The sequence below is a fragment of the Rhinopithecus bieti genome, unplaced genomic scaffold (assembly GCF_001698545.2).
Source record: "Rhinopithecus bieti isolate Rb0 unplaced genomic scaffold, ASM169854v2 scaffold_62034, whole genome shotgun sequence".
NCBI lineage: Eukaryota > Metazoa > Chordata > Mammalia > Primates > Cercopithecidae > Rhinopithecus > Rhinopithecus bieti.
Genome location: NW_016823752.1, coordinates 534,293 through 556,283, shown reverse-complemented (window position 1 = coordinate 556,283; position 21,991 = coordinate 534,293). Strand labels below are relative to the sequence as shown.

Below are 21,991 nucleotides of genomic sequence, written 5' to 3'. Positions count from 1 at the left end.
TTTTTGAGACGGAGTCTCATTCTGTCACCCAGGCTGGAGTACAATGGTACGATCTTGGCTCACTGCAACCTCCACCCCCCAGGTTCAAGTGATTCTCCTGCCTCAGTCTCCTGAGTAGCTGAGATTACAGGCATGCGCCACCATGCCCAGCTAATTTTTGTATTTTTTAGTGGAGACGAGGTTTCACCGTGTTGGCCAGACTGATCTTGAACTCCTGACCTCAGGTGATCCGCCTGCCTTGGCCTCCCAAAGTGCTGGGATTACAGGCGTGAGCCACCGTGCCTGGCTGTGAAATAATTTTAAAAATATGAGTAGGAAATATATTAGCAAATGTTTTAGAAATTTAAATTATTAATACAGATTCTTGTGCTCATTACATTGCTTTCAAATGTCCAACTTCTTTTTTTGTTTTTGAGATAGGGCCTCGCCTTGTCACCCAGGCTGGAGTGCAATGGTGCAAACACAGCTCACCACAGCCCTAACATGCTTGGCTCAGGCAATCCTCCCACCTCAGTAGCTGGAACCACAGGTGCCACCACGCCTGGCTAATTTTTAATTTTTTGTAGAGATGGAGTCTCCCTGTGTTGCCCAGGCTGGTCTCCTACTCCTGGGCTCAAGCGATCCTCCTGCCTCTGCCTCCCAAAGTGCTTGGATTACAGGTGTGAGTCATTGCACCTGGCAAATGCCCCACATTTTTTGGTCTGAAGGTTTTAATTTTTTTTTTTTTCAGATGGAGTCTTGCTCTGTCGCCCAGGCTGGAGTACAGTGGTGTGATCTCAGCTTACTGCAAGCTCCGCCTCCCAGGTTCACACCATTCTCCTGCCTCAGCCTCCTGAGTAGCTGGGACTACAGGTGCCCGCCACCACGCCCGGCTAATTTTTTGTATTTTAGTAGAGATGGGGTTTCACTGTGTTAGCCAGGATGGTCTCCATCTCCTGACCTTGTGATCTGCCCGCCTCGGCCTCTCAAAGTGCTGGGATTACAGGCGTGAGCCACTGCACCTGGCCTTAATTTTTAATTTGCATCCAGTTGCACCACTCAGCTAGCAGGAGTCCAGCAGTGCTCCCTTCTCGGCATCTGACTCTGCCCCACTGGTTGGTTTACATGCCTGTGCATCTGGCGTTTAGGCTGCCTGTTCCCAGGGTAGTAAAGGCATGCGCCTGCTTTGCTGCAGACTCGGTGGGGGTGGGATGGCCAGGCCAGCAGAGCTGCGTGTTGATCCAAGGCAGGTTGCTCATCGCTGTTCTTGGGGAGGTGTGGGCGGCTCTGCCCTGGCCGGTCACAGCAGATACCAAAAGGTAATCTTGAACGAGGCCAGCGTGGCTGTTGGACGTGTAGGACTGGGTAGTGCCAGGACTAAGGTAATCTTGAACGAGGCCAGCGTGGCTGTTGGATGTGTGGGACTGGGTGGTGCCAGGACTAAGGGCCGATTGCAGGTCAGGAGTTTTGAGTCATTTTTGCTTTTTTTAAATGGAAGCCAACCGAGCCGCCTCCTCGTTACCTTTCAAAGTCACTCATCAGGTGCTACCGCAGCCACCGCGGTCTGGCCTCTCAGAGGCCTGCCCTCCACAGGATGGACTGGGGACGGGGACAAACACCAGTGAGCAGCTGGCCACCTGGCACAGACCACAAGGAAGGAAGTGCCGTGTTAAGGCGGCAACATGATCCGATCCGCTTCATCCTCACACAGCCCGATTTGTGGGCGTGATTCACATAGGGCGGTCGCCCCATTACAGGTGAGAAGCCTGCGGCCCGGGGGGTGGAGCCGTTCCCATGGTTCCCGTGGTCCCCTTGGCTCCCTTGGCTGGCGGGTGGTGGGGTCAACCCAGGGCACAGCAAGAAAATGCAGGAAATATTGTACAAACCCTGGTTCCCAGCATCACCTCGATCCCACCTGTACCCAGGCATTGGTGCGTTTCTTTTTCTTTTGTTCCGACACAAATGATAGCAAAACCACTGATAATTCTTTCCCTAGCAGTTTCTTCAACATCACCACACTTACGGCTAATCCTGCTTTTGGGCTGAAAACAGACCTTAAGCAAAGCAGATTAAAAAATAAGCCAACTCCCTCAACAAATCAAAAAACTGATGTGATCCCACGAGATTTCCAGCCCAGTGTCCCGGGCAGGGCACCCTCACAGCAGGCACCCGGCAGGTGCAGGGTCGGCTTCTGTCTCCTTTAAGCAGCGTGCAGAAGGCGGTAGCTCCAGGCTCCGTCCCCGCCCCCGCCCCCCGCTTACCTGTGGGATGGTTGTGAGTCATCCGGCCACACTCCACGCTGACCTGGATGAGGGTCTCCAGCCGCTCGGGCTTCCAGTACCGCAGGCCGATGCACATGGCCTTGGTGGCCGCTCCAAACCCTGAGCCTGCGCGGGGAAGGAAGAGCTGGTTTAGAATTCTGCTCCAATAATTCCACCCCGACAATCTAGCTTTCATGAATAATTTTAAAAATGTAAACATTTGCGTAATAACACATTCATCAGAGCGTGGTTTAAATGAGTAAGCCATAGGCAGGCCACTCAAGTGCCTGCAGCAGAAAGGAGATGGGGGAATTCGGTGGCATCCAGGTATCGGGTGTTACTTAGTCACTAAAAACAGAATGTTTGATGGCCGGAGATATGCTCATGATATGCAGCAGGCTTTCAATGAGATGTTTTCCCTGTAAAAGTAGCTTCATTGAGTTATAACTATATACAACAAACTAAGCACAATGAAACATGCACGATCCTAAGATTTTTACATGGATGTAGCCCTGGGACCCAGCACCCAGGCGCAGGGTGAACACAGGTGCACCCCCAGGATCCAGGCGCAGGGTGAACACAGGCGCACCCCCGGGACCCAGGCGCAGGGTGAACACAGGTGCACCCCCCGGACCCAGCACCCAGGCGCGGGGTGAACGCAGGTGCACCCCCGGGACCCAGCACCCAGGCGCGGGGTGAACGCAGGTGCACCCCGGGACCCAGCACCCAGGCGCGGGGTGAACGCAGGTGCACCCCGGGACCCAGCACCAGGCGCGGGGTGAACGCAGGTGCGCCCCCGGACCACAGCACCACAGCGCGGGGTGAACGCAGGTGCCGCCCCCGGACCCAGCAACCCAGGCGCGGGGTGATACGCAGGTCGCCCCCCGGACCCCAGCACCCAGGCCGGGTGAACGCAGGTGCGCCCCCGGGACCTCAGCACCAGGCGCGGGGTGAACGCAGGTGCGCCCCCGGGACCCAGCACCGCAGGCGCGGGTGAACGCAGGTGGCTCCCCGGGACCCGCACCCAGGGCGGCGGGGTGAACGCAGGTCGCCCCGGGACCCAGCACCCAGAGCGCGGGGTGAACGCAGGTGCGCCCCCGGGACCCAGCACCCAGGCGCGGGGTGAACGCAGGTGCGCCCCCGGGACCCAGCACCCAGGCGCAGGGTGAACATAGGTGCACCCGCGGGACCCAGGCGCAGGGTGAACACAGGTGCACCCCCGGGACCCAGCACCCAGGTGCGGGGTGAATGCAGGTGCACCCCCAGGACCCAGCACCCAGGCACGGGGTGAACGCAGGTGCACCCCCGGGACCCAGCAACCGGGCGCAAGGTGAACGCAGGTGCACCCCCGGGACCCAGGACCCGGGCGCAGGGTGAACGCCTCTGTTGCCCCTGAAGCCACTGGTGCCCTTTGCAATCCGTCTTCCTGCCTCTCCCCAGCCCCACTGCTGCGACCGTGTGCATTACTTGGCTAGTTTTTGTATTTTTAGCAGAGACAAGGTTTCACCTTGTTTGCTAGGCTGGTCTTGAACTCCTGACCTCAGGTGATCAGCCTGTCTTGGCCTCCCAAAGTGCTGGGATTACAGGCATGAACCACCACACCTGGCAGAATGTTTAACTTTCCAAGAAACTGCCAAATGGGTTTCCAGAGTGGTAAAACCATTTGATGTCCCTCCAGCAGATCTTCCATAGCCCTGACAGCACTTGCTACATTTTTTAAAATTTCAGTTATTCTGTTAGGTATGTAATGGTATCTCATTGTGGTTTTATTTGCACTTTTCTAATGATGGAAGATGTTGAGCATGATTTTGTGCTTATTGGTCACCCATATATCTTCTTTGGAGAAGTTTTGCCCATGTTTTATTCTTTTAAAAAATTTTTATAGGCTGGGCACGGTGGCTCACACCTGTAATCCCAGCACTTTGGGAGGCCAAGGCAGGCAGATCGCCTGAGGTCAGGAGTTCAAGACCAGCCTGGCCAACATAGTGAAACCCCTGTCTCTACTAAAAATACAAAAATTTTTAGTGGAACCCATCCACCTCCTGGGTTCAAGCAATTCTCCTGCCTCGGCCTCCTGAGTAGCTTGGATTACAGGCACCCGCCACCACGCCTGGATAATTTTTGTATTTTTAGTAGAGATGGGGTTTCGCCATGTTGGCCGGGCTGGTCTCGAACTCCTGACCATGCCTGGTCTTGTAATTTCTTCCATAAGATGTAATACCGTTTAGATGACCTGTTTCCTTCTGAGTGACCTTTGGTAATTTATGTCTTTCAGAAAAATTTGTCCTTTTAATCTAAGTTGTTAAATGTATTGGCATAAAATTGTGAATAATATTCCCTTATTTTCCTCTTACTTTCCACAGACTCTGGTGATTTTACTCCTCTCACTGTTCGTACCAATGATGTGTCTTTCTCTTTTTTCCACATCAGTGTAACTAGAGGATCATCAATTGTTTTGATCTCCTGAAAGAACCAGCTTTTGGTTTTATTAATCTGCTCTACTCTTTTTCTGTTTTCAATCATTGATTTTCACGCTGATCTTCACTATTTTCTTTCTTCTGCTTTCTTTTGGTTTAGTTGGCTATGAATTTTCTGGTTTTTAATGTGAAAATGGAAGCCAGTGGTTGGAGACCTTCATGTTGAAATCACTGCCTATAACTGTGGGTTTCTCTAGTTCTCTTTGCAGCATTGTCAGCTTTTGCTTCGTATACTCTGAATATTTGTTTTTAGGTACAGAGACATCTAGGTTTGTTATGTCCCCTGATGAACTGATCCATTTATTACGATGAAATTGCCTTCTTTATTCTTGGGAATATTCTTTGCTCCAAAATTTACTGTATGTGTTACTAACACAGTAACTCCAGCTTTCTTTTGATTAGTGTTAGTGTGGTATATTTTTCCATCTTGGGATGGAGTCTCACTGTGTGGCCTAGGCTGGAGTGCAGTGGCACGATTTCAGCTCACTGCAACCTCTGCCTCCTGGGTGCAAGCGATTCTCCTGCCTCAGCCTCCCAAGTAGCTGGGATTACAGGGGCATGCCATCACGCCCAGCTAATTTTTGTATTTTTTGTAGAGACGGGATTTCACTATGTTGGCCAGGCTGGTCTCGAACTCCTGACCTCAGATGATCCCCCCACCTCAGCCTCCCAAAGTGCTGGGATCACAGGTGTGAGCCACTGCACCTGGTCTATTTTTCCATGTTTTAGAACCTTTTTAATCTATTTACATCTTTATGTTTAAAGTGTTACTCAAGTGCAGGAGGAGGTTTTTTCCTTTAGTGTATTCCTTGGCTGGCGCGGCAGCTCACACCTGTAATACCAGCATTTTGGGAGGCCAAGGCGGGTGGATCACTTGAGGCCAGGAGTTTGAGACCAGCCTGGCCAACATGGCAAAACCTTGTCTCTACTAAAAATACAAAAATTAGCCAGGTGTGGTAGTATGCGCCTGTAGTCCCAGCTACTTGGGAGGTAGAGGCAGGAGAATCACTTGAACCCGGGAGGTGGAGGGTGCAGTGAGCCAACATTGTGCCTCTGCACTCCAGCCTGGGTGACAGAGCAAGACTCCATCTCAAAGTTAAAAAGTATATTTCTTATAAGCAGCACATAGCTGGGGGCTGGGACCTGCTTCTTTATCTAATGTGACAACTTCTGACTGTTATTGGGGGGTCTTCATACCATTTGCATTTGATGTCATTATTATTATCTTGTTTGTTTTCTACTTGTACTGTCTGTATTTGTCCCTCCTTCTCCCTTTTCTGCCTTTTTTGGGTTGAATATTTCTCAAAGGATTCAATTTTATCTCTTTTGCTGGCTTCCTATCTCTAACTCTTCTGTGATTTCAGAAGATTTCACCACTGCGGGTTTGTGGTGTCCATCTGCAGCTCCTTACAGGCTGCCTTCCTGTGGGAGACACCACGGTATAGACGGTGTGGGAGCCTCCGTCATCCGCTTCCATCTCTCCCCTTCTAGCCTTTGTGCTACTGTTGTCGTACATCCTACTTACATCTTATAAACCATACTGTTCATTATTAAGTCAATTATCTTTTAAAGATATTTAAATAACATGTTTGAAAATCTTACACATTTCCCCACGCGGATCCGTGTCTGTGTCACACTCTGCCCCCCCGCGCGGGTCCGTGTCTCTATCACGCTCTGCCCCGCCACGCAGATCCGTGTCTCTATCACTCTCTGCCTGCCGCGCGGATCCGTGTCTCTGTCACACTGTGTCCCCCCGCGCAGGTCTGTTTCCATCCAGTGCGGTTTTCCTTCTGTGTGAATGACTTCCATTAGCATTTCTTGTTACATGACTCTGTGGGTGATGAATTCTCTCTCACATCGCTCTGAAAAGGCATCTGCTGTCATCGCTACTGTCGTTTCTCTGTATGGGATGTGTGTGTCTTCTGCCGGCCTTTAGGGTTTTTCTTTAGTATTACTTTACAGCAATCTAACTACTGTGCACCTTGGTGTCCTTTTCTTCATGTTGCTTGTGCTTGAAATTGATTTTCTTGTATCTGGGAGATCATAGTTTTCATCAAATTTGGAACCGTTTTCCATTTTGACGATTGTTTCTCCAAGTATGTGCTGCTTTTGTTCTCCTCTGTGCTGAGGATGCAGACACATGCACGTCAGGCTGCCTTAGGCCACCCACAGGTCGCTCGGGCTCCCCTCATACCTTGGATTCTTTTTCTTTGTATGTCTCACTTTGGATAGTTTCTGCTGCTTTGCCTGCAAGTTCATTAACCTTTTCTTGGATATGTCTAATTTGCTATTAGTCTCAGCCAACGTATTTTAAAACTCAGACATGATAGTTTTTATTTCTAGAAAAGTGATTTGGATCTTTTTAAAAATGCCTTTTATGTCTCTACCTAACTTTGTGAACACACGGAGTAGCTGGCATTTTACGTCTTTGTCTGTGAGTTTTGACGCCTGTGTTGGGCCGTGCGAGTTTGGATTTACTGATTTTCCTTGTCAGGAACTGGATTCTTCTGGTTCTTTGCCTGCCTCATATGCTGGGAGTCCTGGATATGTCTATATTCCTATAACTATTCTTGACCTTTGTCTTGGGATACAGTTAATTTACTTGAAAGTAGTTTGATCTTTCTGGGTTCTGCTTTTAGGATTTAAGTCTTGGCTGGGTGTGGTGGCATCTGCCTGCCACAGCCTGTCCCTGGCATGGTGGCGCCCGGGGCTCTGGTTTTAAGAGGCATGTGGACTCCATCTACACCACTGCAGGTTGCTTAAATCACAGAAGTGCTCCAGGCTTTGCCGGCAACACATTTGCCCCGCTCTGGCTTGGCAAGACAACATAGCCTCACTGAGCCTTATCAGGAAAACAGTCAAATAAGAACCAGCCCCTTGCTGGTGGAGGGATGGTCTGGGGCCTCCGGGGCTGGCCCATTAGGGCGGGTGTCTGCTGTGTCCAGCTTCCTTCGCCCTCGTGGCCCCCCAGGGTCTTTCAGTGGCTCGAGTCCACCCTTGTTATTCGGAGGCTTGTGGTGGCTGGGGATGCTGCCTTGGCGGGACAGCCTGTGCCTGCAGTTACCCCGGGTTTCCGGCAGAGAAGAAGGACTGAGCCGGGCACGTCGGCCTCCACCGTCTGCGTCACACGAAGCCATGGGAGTGGAGCCGGTTTCGGTCGTTTCTGTTTGTGGCCCACATGGATAGAACCACTTAGGAAAAGGAGGGCACGGTGAGGCCGGCGCAGTGGCTCATCCCTGTAATCCCCAGCACTCTGGGAGGCCTAGGCAGGCGGATCATGAGGTCCACGAAATGCGAGACCAGTCCTGGCTAACACGCTGGTGGGAAAAACCGCCGTCTCTATAAAAATACAGAAAAAATTAGCCGGACGAGGTGCGGGCACCTGTAGGGTCCCAGCTACCTTGGGAGGCTGAAGCAGAGAGATGGCGTGGAACCCGGGAGGTGGAGCTACAGTGAGCCGAGATCGCGCCACTGACTCCAGCCTGGGCGGACAGACACGCCGGTCTCAAAAAAAATAAACAAAAAAAAAAGAAAAAAAAGAAACATGAGCCTGCAGGCATTTGCTCATGCCTTGTAATCTCAGCACTTGGAGACTGAGATGGGGCATGATCGCTATGAGCTCAGGAGTTCAAGACCAGCCTGGGCAACATGGTGGAAACCCCTTCTCTACAAAAAAATACCAACAAATATTAACTTGGATAATAGTGGCACGCACCTGTGGTCCCAGCGCACTCAGGGAGGCTAAGGGTTGTGAGGAGGTTGCTGCGAGTCTGGGAGGGTCAAGCTGCAGTGAGCATGAACTGCACCACTGCGCACTCCAGGCTGGGATGATGGAGTGAGACCCCTGTCTGTACAAAAAAAAAAATAAAAATAATTTTGTGTTTTTTTTGAATTTAGGAAGCTTGGCTGGGGCCTGGTGGCCTCACCACCTGTAATCCCACCACTTTGGGAGGGTCTCTTGAAGCAGGTGGATCGCCTGAGGTCAGAGGTTCAGAGACCAGCCGCTGAGCAAACGAGTGAAACTCCGATCCTTACTAAATCAGCAAAATGTAGCAGGCAGTGTGGCGGGTGTATGTACATCCCAGTACTCAGAGGAAAAGCTGAGACAGGAGAATTGGCTGGAATCCCAGGATGGCAGGAGGTTGCAGTGGAGCAGAGATGCGATCGCCACTGCACTCCAGCCCTGGGTGACAGAGCAAGGGGGACTCCATCTCAAAAAAAAAAAAAAAAAAAAAAAAAAAAAAAAAATTAAAGCGTGCTTTTCAATAGATACCATTAAGAAAACAAAAAGGCAAGGCGTCCAATGGGAGAAAATATTTATAATATATAGAGCTGACAAAGCATTTCTATCCAAAATATATAAAAAACTCTTGGCATTCAGTAATAAACACAGCTGGGATGAGCCAGACACACTGGTCTGCATTTTGCTTTCTTCACTCATCTATGACAGAGGTTGTCCCATGCCTCAGGACACATCGATCCCCACCTCTCTCTTTTTAATGGCTGCATAGTATTCCATCACATGGATGTGCTGCAGTCAGTTTTACCATTCTCCTACCAAGGGACACTAGGCTGTTCCAGGTTTTGCTAATATAAACGATGGGGCAGAGAGCATCTCTGTCCACGTATCTTTGCTCCCTTGCTTTTGTATATCACCATCACGGGCCTTTAGAATTTCTGGGAGTAGAAGTGCCAGATCAAAAAGCGTGTTCATTAAATCATTTTGACAGGTAATGATAGATTTCCCTCTCGAGAGGTCATACTGTCCTTACCCTTGTCCAGCAGGAAGCTGTGTGCCTTCTGCACCACAGAAGAGCTGGCCCCAAGGCTTTTGCGGCTGGTGATCTACTTCTGCTCAAACTGCCCCTTCCACATGCCCAGAGCAGGTTCCTCTCGGGAATGGGGCTGCCAGAGCAGCTCACCTGGTCTTACCCTCTCTCTGTGGCTTTCTGGGGATACCTGCGTCTCTGCTACTCTGTCAGGAACACAGGTTGTCTCAGAAACCCCTCTAGCCTGTGGGCATTTCCTCTTCTGTCTACTAATGAGTCCAAGTTCTCCAGCTTGGAAGAGCCTTCTGGGGAGGGATTATACAAGAACTGGGGCTCATCACTGCAGTACTGACGACACAGCAAGTCGGCTACCACCCACATTTCAAGGATAAGCATGGAGGACGCAGGGCCAGGACTAGAGGAGCAGAGGCTCTTTGGAGGCAGACACTGGGGCCACCCAAATACAGCTCCACCAGAAACACATCAAAGTGTTTTAGAGACCTTCATGCAGACCGCACAAGTCGTCATTGATGTGGTAACAGAAAAGACCAACTTAAAGGGAAAACAGTGGGAAATATCTCTTAAAGGAAACTGGCAGTGGGTGACAACAGCCCTATGGGGAGCCTGGTGCCACGTGATGGGTGCTCCTTAAACAGACGCCCGCGCTGGCCGGGCCGACCGGGAGGGGCCTGTGTTCCTTAGACAGATGCCAGCGCTGGCTGAGCTGACCAGGAGGGGCCCCCGCCCAACAAGGGGACTCTTGGCTGATCTGGCCCCACTGAAGCCACCTGGAGATGCTGGGGGCTAGTGGAAGACAGATGGTTAGGACCGCAGGGTCCCCAGCTGGGTAGCTTTAGGGGGCAAGGAGAGGATTTCTCTGACCCTTTTCGTTGAACGGCGTGTGCCAGGCGAGGAGGTAGTTATTGGGTTTCAGCTGAGCGCAGCCTTCGACGGTAGCTGGGTCTGGCCGGCGTTCTGGAAGCTTCTCGACGATTTCCACATAGCACCTCACCATCTCCCGGTACAGATCATCCAGGCACCAGTAGTCTGGGGGAGAAAGAGGAGGGCAGACATTAGAGCCAGCTGTGGCGTGAGCTGTGGCCTCCCTCCTGCCGGGTCGGGCAGGCTCCCCACGGGCTCAACATCCGAGGCCACGGCCCCAGCGAGCTTCTGGCAGGGAAGAGGCAGACTGGTGTCTTCAGGGAGGTGGAGAAAGGTTTGGGGATCCATCCTGCACAGCCCTGGCTGCCGAGGGAAGTTGAACACATAGACAAACAATTCACTTGAGATTTCATTCTGATTTCAGGCCTTCTAGTTTGTTGTTACACTTGTTATTCTAGTCACACTAGAATATTCTAGTCATACTGGGAATCTGGAAAAGACCCACCAGGCTCATTTTCTTTCTTTCTTTTTTTTTTTGAGAAGGAGTCTCGCTCTATCGCCCAGGCTGGAGTGCAGTGGCCGGATCTCAGCTCACTGCAAGCTCCACCTCCCGGGTTCACGCCATTCTCCTGCTTCGGCCTCCCAAGTAGCTGGGACTACAGGTGCCCGCCACCTCGTCCGGCTAATTTTTTGTATTTTTAGTAGAGACGGGGTTTCACCGTGTTAGCCAGGATGGTCTCGATTTCCTGACCTCATGATCCGCCTGCCTCGGCCTCCCAGAGTGCTGGGATTACAGGGATGAGCCACTGCGCCCGGCCCCACCGTGCTCCTTTTCTAGTGGTTCTATCCATGTGGCCACAAACAGAACCGAAACCGGCCCACTCCATGGGCTTGTGACGCAGACGGTGGAGGCCGACGTGCCCGGCTCCAGCTCCTTCTTCTCTTGCCGGAAACCCGGGTACTGCAGGCACGGCTGTCGCCAAGCAGCATCCCCAGCCCCACAAGCTCCGGAAACAAGGGTGGGCTCGAGGCCCTGAAAGACCCTGGGGCACGAGGGCGAAGGAGCTGGACACAGCAGACACCCGCCCTATGCCCAGCCCCCGGGAGGCCCAGACATCCTCCCACAGCAAGGGCTGGTTCTTATTTGCCGTTTTCCTGATAAGGCTCAGTGAGGCTATGTGTCTTGCCCAAGGCCAGAGCGGGCAAATGTGTTTGCCGGCAAAGCCTGAGCACTTCTGTGATTAAGTAACCTGCAGTGTGTAGATGGAGTCCACACGTCTCTAAAACCAGAGCCCGGGCGCCCAGCCATGCCAGGACAGGCTGTGGGACCGGCGAGGGTGCTCCTCCCGACGGCCACTTTAACACCCAGCAGCTTGTTTTCATTCTGTACTAAAACTGCACTCTGGGCTTGCGGGTCGGCCCGGGATACGCCACTGCTCCCTTTTCCTTGGTGATGAATCCCCCACCTTTGGGGAGAGGAGGGGTGGGAATGAATGGGGAGAAGGAGGCAAAGACGGAGGCTTGGCCCACCCTCCATGGGGCAGAAATGGCACCTGGAAGCAAAAGACCTTCCCGCTGGTGGCTGGGGCCTTCCTCTGCCGCATCAGAGCCAGATGTCCTAGCACGGATGGGTTGGTGAGACTAGGAAGGGCACTTGGCAAAGTCACTCCCTCCTCGAGGACACGAAACCTCTACCGCTGCAAACCCCTGGAGAGAGCGTGCAGGTTCCCCCGCGGCTACAAATACCCCGGGAGAGCGCGTGCAGGGCCCCCGCAGCTGCAAACCCCCGGAGAGAGCGTGCAGGGCCCCCCGTGGCTGCAAACCCCCGGAGAGAGCGTGCAGGGCCCCCCGTGGCTGCAAACCCCCGGAGAGAGCACACAGGATCTTAATTCTGCAAACCCTTGGAGAGAGTGCACAGGATCCTGAGGCTGCAAACTCCCAGAGAGAGCACTTGGGGCCCAGCGGCTGCAAACCCTACAGAGAGAGCATGCAGGACCCCGTGGCTGCAAACCTCCTCTCCTCTCACCACAGAGAGAGCGCGCAGGGCCCCGCGGCTGTGAACCCCCCAGAGAGCATTGAGGGCCCCGCAGCTGCAAGCCCCCCAGAGAAAGCACGCAGGGCCCCGTGGCTGTGACCCCCCAGAGAGAGAGGGCTTCCGTGGCTGCAAACCCCCAGAGAAGTGCTCAGGACAAGGACTCCATGTTGTGTCCTCCTACTACCAGTTCCCTGACCCAGCCCAGCAGAGGCCTCTAAAGAGTGAGGGGCAGTACTGGGAGGCATGGCCGGCTGGGCTGTGCATGGTGTTGTCCATATGCACAGTGTTGTCATATGGCACAGTGCTGTCTACACTCACAGCGCTGTCTACACTCACAGCATTGTCTATACTCACAGCGCTGTCTATACTCACAGCGTTGTCTACACTCACAGCATTGTCTATACTCACAGTGTTGTCTGCACGGCATCGTCTACACTCACAACGCTGTCTACACTCACGGCGCTGCCTACACTCACAGTGCTGTCTACACTCACGGCACTGTCTACACTCATGGCGTTGTCTACACTCACGGCATTGTCTACACTCACAGCATTGTCTATACTCACGGTGTTGTCTACATGGCATTATCTACACTCACAGCGCTGTCTACACTCATGGCGCTGTCTACACTCACGGTGTTGTCTACACTCACGGTGCTGTCTACACTCACAGTGTTGTCTACTCTCATGGTATTGTCTACACTTACATTGTTGTTTACACTCACATTGTTGTCTACACTCACGGCACTGTCTACACTCACAGCGCTCTCTACACTCACGGCGTTGTCTACACTCATGGTGTTGTCTACACTCACGGCGTTGTCTACACTCACAGCATTGTCTATACTCACAGTGTTGTCTACACGGCATTGTCTACACTCACAGCACTGTCTACACTCACGTGTTGCCTACGCTCAGCGTTGTCTACACTCACGGCGTTGTCTACACTCACGGTGTTGTCTACACTCATGGTTTTGTCTAGACTCACAGCATTGTCTACACTCACAGCATTGTCTATACTCACAGTGTTGTCTACACAGCATTGTCTACACTCACAGCACTGTCTACACTCACGTGTTGTCTACACTCAGCATTGTCTACACTCACGGCATTGTCTACACTCACGGTGTTGTCTACACTCACAGCATTGTCTACACTCACAGCACTGTCTACACTCACAGCGTTGTTTACACTCACGGCGTTGTCTACACTCACGGCGCTGTCTACACTCACGGCGCTGTCTACACTCGCGTGTTGTCTACACTCAGCGTTGTCTACACTCACGGTGTTGTCTACACTCACATTGTTGTCTTATGTGCACAGTGTTATCCACATGCACAGTTGCCTACACGCCTGGTGTCTACATGCACAGTGTTGTATGTGCATGGTGTTGTCTACACACATGGTATTGTCTGTCCTGCATGTATGATGTTGTCATAAATGCATAGCATTGCACTGTGTAAACACAGGGTGTTTACATGCACAGTGTTGTCTACACGCAGTGTTGGGTGTGCATGGCATTACCTATACACATGGTGTTGTATGTATCGTGTTGTCTACACGCACCGTGTTGTGTATTGTGTCTATGTGCATGTTTTCTGTATACATGGTGTGTGTGTATGGTGTCTACACGCATGTTGTGTGCACACATGGTATTGTGTGCATGCACAGTATTGTTTTACATCATGCCACGTTCATCACCCCAGTTCTGAGTCAGGGAGGACAGAGAATGTGGCAAGACCATGGTTTGGGAGACACGAGTCCTGCAGTCTCATGGGAGAGAGGTGAGGGCTGCATTCCTGCAGGAATTAAGGTCACCTTTGCCTGCACACGAAGCCCCTGGGTGGGGGTAGAGCTGCGTGGCTTTGTCCAGGCTGTGTCTAAACCCAGCGTGTGCCACTCACAGTCACCAGCACCGTCGTTCCACAAACAGCTTTTCTCAACTCAGTCCTGGGTTAACAAGCCTAACCCTTCCTGAGTCCCCTAAAAGGATTCGTTTTATTCTGGAATTAGGTACGAAATGTCTGTATTTAACTGAAATTTAGCCTTTTCAAAGCAAAAAGAAGTCCATAAAACAAAATGGCACAAAAAGCATTGTCTTTTCAGGTCAGAATTTAAGCTAGAAACGGATTTCAAAGCTGCTATCCTCGGGCTTCTCCGCAGGTGTCTTCCTTTGGGACACTCAACTCCTATCTCCCGTTTTCCCTGTCTGGTCTCCTGAAAGACAAATCAGTTTATAAAGCTGCCTGAGGGGCCGGGCACGGTGGCTCACACCTGTAATCCCAGCACTTTGGGAGGCCGGGATGGGCAGATTGTGAGGCCAGGAGTTCAAGACCAGCCTGGCTCTACTAAAAATACAACCAGTTGGGCCGGGCGCGGTGGCTCACGCCTGTAATCCCAGTACTTTGGGAGGCCGAGATGGGTGGATCATGAGGTCAGGAGATCGAGACCAACCTGGCTAACACGGTGAAACCTCGTCTCTACTAAAAAATACAAAAACCTAGCCGGGTGAGGTGGCGGGCGCCTATAGTCCCAGCTACTCGGGAGGCTGAGGCAGGAGAATGGCGTGAACCCGGGAGGCGGAGCTTGCAGTGAGCTGAGATCCGGCCACTGCACTCCAGCCTGGGTGACAGAGCGAGACTCCGTCTCAAAAAAAAAAAAAAAAAAAAAAATACAAGTTAGCCCAGCTGCTTGGGAGGCTGAGGCAGAAGAATCCCTTGAACTAGGGAGGTGGAGGTTGCAGTGAGCCGAGGTGGTGCCACTGCACTCCAGCCGGGCAAAAGAATGAGACTCTGTCTCAAAAAAAAAAAAAAAAAAAATGCTGCCTGAGTCTCCCAACTAGTATCTCAATAAAGAAAAGGCAAAATACTAACATTCAGTGAACTTGTAGCAAAATGTCGTGTTTCCAAATATTTTCAGTTATTACAGCCCCAGGAGAGGCTGAGAAGGCAGTGGCCCTGTGCCTTGGAGACCGTGGCCAGGTGACACCTCCCGCCGTCCTGCTGGGCCCTGAAGTTGGGGTTCAGTGAGCCTCACGGCGGAGATGTGTCAGATGAGCCTTTGGCCACCTTCCCACACTGGCCTAAGTGCTTCCTCCCACTTTGCTGGCCACTCCATTTAATCCTTTGCGACTGTGAGGCAGGAAGGCCCTGGCAGGGAAGCCACTTCCCGTTTTCCCAGGGAGTGGGGAGCGGCCAGCTGCATACCTGGGCGATGGCTGAGCTCTCTGTGCACACCTCCCCCTCAGGCCTGGCACACATACACCTGCTAATCGCCTGCCGAGTGACTCGGTGATAACACGCTCGTGACATGGCCTTTTCGCTCAGGGCCACGGATGCCGCCTCTCCTGTGTGTCTTGTAGAACGCTAGACACAGCTACTTCCTGGTTCAGAGTCTGCTCTCGTGCCCTGTTCAGAGGCACACCCAAAAGCAGGGAGCCACACAGGCTGCACCTGACCCTCAGACCTGTGCTCACTTGAGCAGCAGAGCCAGGGTTTGCCAGACCACAGAGCCCCGTGGCTCACGGGGCGAAGGACTTTTCAGCGCAGCTTACTTAAAGATGCCAAATGTAGTTCCATTTGTACAAGTCTGCCTGTCTTTGGAAAGCATGCTGAAGAGCCACTGCACACTGCAATTGTTATGATACCTGCAGGCCACCGTGACCTCAGCAGTCAGGGAGGGTGCTTACGAGCACGGGGACAGATTGTGTGGTTCCTGTCCAAGCTCCACCACTCACTGGGCTGTGTGGCACTGGGCAAACACCTGAACCTCTCTGTATGTCAGTTCCTTCTCCTGTAAGACTGTGATAAAATCAGCCTTCGCGGTGATGTGAGGAGCTCGTGTGGAGGATAACACATGTGAAGCAGCTGGAACAATGCCTGGTACATAAGTGCCGCGGAGTCAGCACTCACCATTGTCACCATTGTCGTTTTGTAGAGACGGAGTCTTGCTATGTTTCCTAGGCTGATCTAGAACTCCTGGGCTCAGGCAGTCTGCCCACCTTGGCCTCCCACAGTGCTGGGATTGCAGACGTGAGCCACTGTGCCCAGCCCTCACCATTGTTACCACAGCTCAAGGACCCCCTTCCATAGGCTACAATTTGTGATTTAAAGAACAAAGCTAAACTTAAGTGAAATTTCAACTTTGATTTTTAGTGAGTTGAAAAAAATCTGCTTGCTTTGGTTTCCAGAGGGGCAAGCGATTCCAGTGGTGATCTTGGATGCGTGTTTTCTCATGACACATAAACTAGACGCTGCAGCAGCACAGTGAACCCTCCCTTCCCATCCACAGCTGAGGACCATGAGAGCTTAGAGCAAACTTACTTCCTTCTTAATAATAGCGCCCCACGGTGGTTCATGTCTGTCAGCCCAGCACTTTGGGTGGCTGAGGTGGGTGGATCACTTGAGGTCAGGAGTTTGAGACCAGCCTGGACAAGGTGAAACCCCGTCTCTACTAAAAATACAAAAATCAGCCAGCTGTGGTGGCGGGCGCCTGTAGCCCAGCTACTCAGGAGGCTGAGGCAGGAGAATTGCTTGAACCCGGGAGGTGGAGCTTGCAGTGAGCTGAGATCACGCCACTCACTCCAGCCTGGGCGATGGAGCAAGACTCCGTCTCAAAAAATAAACAAAAAACAGCACCCTGAATGTCCGTAACCCTTTTAACTGTGTGAATTTCGTGTCCTATTGGGCTGATCTCCATCGGTGCATTTTTGGAGTGTCCTATGCCGCTGCCCTCCCTGCGGGCCTGGCAAGACGAGACCCACAGCCATGGACACTGCCATTCACAAAACACCCACCAAGTGCCACCAGAGATGGGACATGCAGAGCTGGTGTGAGTGCACACATGGCATGAGATGCCCAGAGGAAGCCATGCTCAAGAGTAAGGACCAGCCATCTACGGTGAAAACAAGCAGGAGCCTCGTCCCACAGGTGTCTGTGTGTGGGGTGCGCCTACTCTGGGCTGTGGGGACACAAGCGTGGGGCTGCTTGTCCTAAGGGCACACAAGAGGCCAACTGGAAAACCAGAAGCAGGAGCTCCCCGATGTCAAGGCTGTGAACACTCGGATGCCTCCCTGTCTCCAGCAAGCCGGGAGCCTTATCTTATCGCCGGCGCTTCAGCTTTCCCCTTATTTAGGGACCGGCCACAGGCTCGATGGCATTCCTCCGCCGTGAGCACAGAACTAAACTGGGCGCGTCCGTGGCGGATGAAAGGAATGGTGGAGTGAACGCGTGAGATTTCAGTGACTTAGCCGCAGCCCTCAGATTTTAATTCTGCCGTGATCAACAGACAGCACCCACAAGGTTTGGAAGAGCAAATGCCTCGTAGGAAAGCTGGACTGCATGTCTGTGCACCTGCTGTTTCCCTGAAATTCATGCAAAAGCTTGATCCTAAAATCAACTTGCTACTTAAAGGTATTTTAAGAAGCTTTGTCTCCAATCTCGTCCAATCGAGTTTACGTCATTTTCTTAGAACACATTTGTGTGCGGGCAACTCTCCAAGCCGGACCGTTTTGGGAGATGATGTTCTAACCTTCAGTCACTGGAATTTAGAACTAATCCCCAAACAGTATTAATGGGTCCACCTTTCAAACTGGCTTATTTTACATCCCTTTGTAATGAATTTGGAACAAGAAGACTTAATCTCTGCAGTGAGAGGTGAGCCCTCACCCTTCTCACACCGGCACGGCTGAATCACCCCGCTCACACCAGCACAGCTGAGAGAGGCTTAATTGGCTTTAACTCTATTAGAAACAGAAGGTGCTAGGCCTAGTTAACGCTTTACAAATACAAGTGAAAAGTCACGTTTAAAAATTGAATCTTAATCTGCCAAGTAATACTGTGACCCCCAGAGAAACCAGAGGAGAAACACGATCTGCCTCATATCAAATTTGAGGGTCACCGGTGTCTATTAAATTGCCACTTTTAGCAGCGGTATCATGTAACACCACCGACTGAAGGACCGCACTGCCTTCAAGGCTCTCAGGGGCTTACTGGGAGAACTTGAGCAGCCGCAGTGCTCCCTCAAGCCCGCACACCGGAGCGAGGCGGGCCCGGCCCTACCTGTGGCCACAGTGCTCCCTCCAGCCCACACACCCGAGTGTGGTGGGGCCCGGCCCTACCTATGGTCACAGTGCTCCCTCCAGCCCACACACCGGAGCGCAGCGGGGCCCGGCCCTACCTGTGGTGAGGGCCTCGGCGGTTGCCATGTGCATGATGGTATTGTCACTCACGGGCCATTCTCCTGGCGAGAGTACGAGGTGGTCCAGGCCCCCAGAACGTTGCAGCTCCTCCTGAATCTTCATGCCCACAGTGCTGTTCTCCTTGCAGACATTTCTGTAGCCAAGAGCATCGCCGACGCTCCCCAGCAACATCGCAGCCTTAAATTTCTCCATCTCGGGAGGCAGCTCCTCTTACCCTACAGCTGCAGAGCGTCCTGGCCTTTGTCTCCTCCTCAGCCTGCCTTTTATAGTGGTCATTGTGTCGCTGTCAGGAGCGTCCTCTGACGGCCGGGCACTCCTTGTCTATCTCTGCAGGTGGCACCAATGAGAGGACCTTTCTGTCCCCCACGTGGGAGGTGTCAGCTTTCCTCCGCGTCTGGACAGGCACCAGCTCCTCAGCAAAGGAGTCTGCTGGCTTCTGCCAGCACCCGGAGCACCTTCAGAGCGTTGACAGAGTGGGGGATCCTCTCGCTGTCCCTGGAAGGAGTGTGCACTTCCCCGTGTGTGGTGCGGGGTGACACAGAAGCAAATGTGTGCAGGCGTGCCTGTCACTGCGGCCCGCTGCAGGGCGTGCCCTCACCCCTCAGGCAACAACCCATCTGCTGTCTACAGCTCTGCCTTTCCTGGACATTTCCTGGACATTTCAAACACAATGTGTGGCCTTCAGTGTCCGTCTTCCCTCACTCAACATAATGTTGAGATTAATCTGTGACATGTAGTTTTATCTTTTAGAAAACTTTTCGATTATGAAATGTTTTTGATAGAACACTTTGTAACGGGAACAAAGTCTGTCTAGCTCCTGTGTGAAAATGACGGTGTCTCCTCAGCATGCGGTGTTTAACGGCTCTCGAATAACCGGACTGCACTGTGAGGGGGAAAGTCGTCAGCAAAGCGCAGGCTTCGCTGGAACCTCCCATCCGGCCCTCAGTCAGCTCAGCGTCTTTTCAACATCCCTGCTAGCTCATGAAAAGAATATTAAAAATACGGAAGCAGGGAGTGAGGCAGAATGCATACAGCCAGGGCTCCTGGTTTGAAATAAATTAGGAAAACAGACCATCGCCCGACCCCACCCCTGGACAGGTCTCTGCAGAGGCCGGGTGCCCAGTGGGGCTGTCTCTCTCCCATCTCCCTCCTCGGGGCCTGGTTTCCATCAGACCCAGGGGAAGCAAAGGGAGTTACACCTGGACTGAAGAAATGCGTCTGATAAAAACGAAACTCGGCCAAGCGCAGTGGCTGAAGCCTGTAATCCCAGCACTTTGGGAGGCCGAGACGGGCGGATCACGAGGTCAGGAGATCGAAACCATCCTGGCTAACATGGTGAAACCCCGTCTCTACTAAAAAATACAAAAAAATCTAGCCGGGCGAGGTGGCGGGCGCCTGTAGTCCCAGCTACTCGGGAGGCTGAGGCAGGAGAATGGCGGGAACCCAGGAGGCGGAGCTTGCAGTGAGCTGAGATCGCACCACTGCACTCCAGCCTGGGAGACAGAGCGAGACTCCGTCTCAAAACAAACAAACAAAACAAAACAAACAAACAAAAAAACCCACGAAACTTGTAGTATGTAGCAAGACACCAAGAAGCATTTAAGTCACCGTCTGACGTTATACTAGCACTTGTTAAACCGGAGGTTCTCGAGCAGTGAGCTCATCTCATCCTCCACTGTCTGCTGGTAGAGCCAGCCATTAACAAAATCATGCCAGCTAGCACGATCCTGAGATCCAGAAACAAACGGTCCTTCAAAACCAGCAGGCAGGCCTGGCCAGTGGCTCACGCCTGGAATCCCAGCACTTTGGGATGCCGAGGCAGGTGATCACCTGAGGTCAGGATTTTGAGACCCGCCTGACCAATATGATGAAACCCCATCTCTACTAAAAATACAAAAATTAGCCAGGCATAGTGGTGGGCACCTGTAATCCCAGCTACTCGGGAGGCTGAGGCAGGAGAATCTCTTGAACCCAGGAGGCGGAGGTTGCCGTGAGCCAAGATCATGCCACTGCACTCCAGCCTGGGCAACAAGAGCAAAACTCCGTCTCAAAAACAAAACAAAAAAACCCCAAACACAAAAAACAGCATGCACGCAGGTTCCCTACCCAAACAGGACAGACAGGAGGGCAGCCCTTCGTTCAAACTCCCACCCATTCTAGGCAGAGCTGCGCTGTGGGGCCAAAGCCTGTGTTGTTGAGCGGAGTGACACAGACCCCTCGCTGAGCGCTTCAGTCAATTCTCAGGCAGCGGAAACCTTTGCCAAGAGCACTGCCCGGCTCCCTCAGCAAACAGGATGGGATAAGGGTAGCTAATTAGTTTATCCAGTAAATATTTGCAGAGCCCCTACTTTGTACCTGAAACCGTGGACACAGTAACAAATATCAGAAGTTTACTCTTGGCCCCATGAAGCCTGAGGTCACAAATGGATATAAACTTAAAGCTAAAACAACACAATGACATGTACAATGTCACTGAGAGGAGCTGGCAATGTTGGTTCCGGAACGCCTGGCAGGTGCACCGCGAAGGGGCAGGTCGCACATGATCCTTAGACCCCGGTGCTTCGCCGTTTGCCTCCGGTAAGGGATGGTTTCCAGCAGTGCGTGCTGGCACACGTCCCCCCTCCCGCTCCCACACACCCCTGTAAATCCTATTGTGAGATCTCTTAATTCCTCACGAGCTACCACTTCAGGCACACAGCGCACCACTGAGAGGGAACGCAATGACAGAAGCTGCCTGAGGACCTGTTACCTGGCCAGGGCTGGTGGGCCACACAGAAGGGCAGGCTTGCCCGCTGGTTGCTAGCTGGGGGCTGTTCTGTCATCCCAGGACAAGGGCTCTGAGGCTGACACCTGTAGGCGGGCATCCCTGCAGCCGAAGAGAAATCGAAAGGAAACCACACCCGAGATAAAACAGTTTAATGCTTCTGCTCTCAGCATTTCACAGCATGCAGGACTCAAATGTATACAACAGAAGAAAAAAACTCACAATTTCTGGAAAAGCCTTTGTCCAGTGATATTTTGATATCTATTGACAATCTCAGAACTTTAAATCTCAAAAACAAAAAAGTACTGCGGATCTCCGTAATTTATACAGAATTATCTGAATTCTATAAACTTTTCTGAACAGAACAATTACATGTCAAGAATCCATGAAGCCTCCAAGATGTGCTCACATTTTTGAGGTTTTTATTGAAGCCAGTTTTTATTGTATTAAACAAATGCTCTCTGAGAATCGAAGACTTCTAAAGGTAGACAGGCCCAGTTTCCCGTTAAGAGTTCTGGAAGCAGAGCCTGGGGAAGGTCTGTGACTTGCCCATCACTGGACCACCAGAAGCCAGCGGGGGCCAGGCGGGGTCTCCAGGCTGCAGGTCCCTTCCAGTCCTGTCCCTG

General features: G+C 52.2%; 1 protein-coding gene across 1 annotated transcript; it reads right to left on the bottom strand.

Annotated features, from left to right (window-relative positions):
• Window positions 1-963: 963 nt before the first annotated feature.
• LOC108521839 (protein ADP-ribosylarginine hydrolase-like protein 1) lies at window positions 964-18,871 on the bottom strand. Its single transcript, XM_017861829.1, has 3 exons — window positions 18,580-18,871; window positions 10,369-10,533; window positions 964-2,366 (listed from the first exon to the last, which is right to left on the bottom strand). Exons 1-3 carry the CDS (start codon window positions 18,791-18,793, stop codon window positions 2,035-2,037), a joined length of 711 nt encoding a protein of 236 aa, XP_017717318.1. The 5' UTR covers window positions 18,794-18,871; the 3' UTR covers window positions 964-2,034.
• Window positions 18,872-21,991: the final 3,120 nt, after the last annotated feature.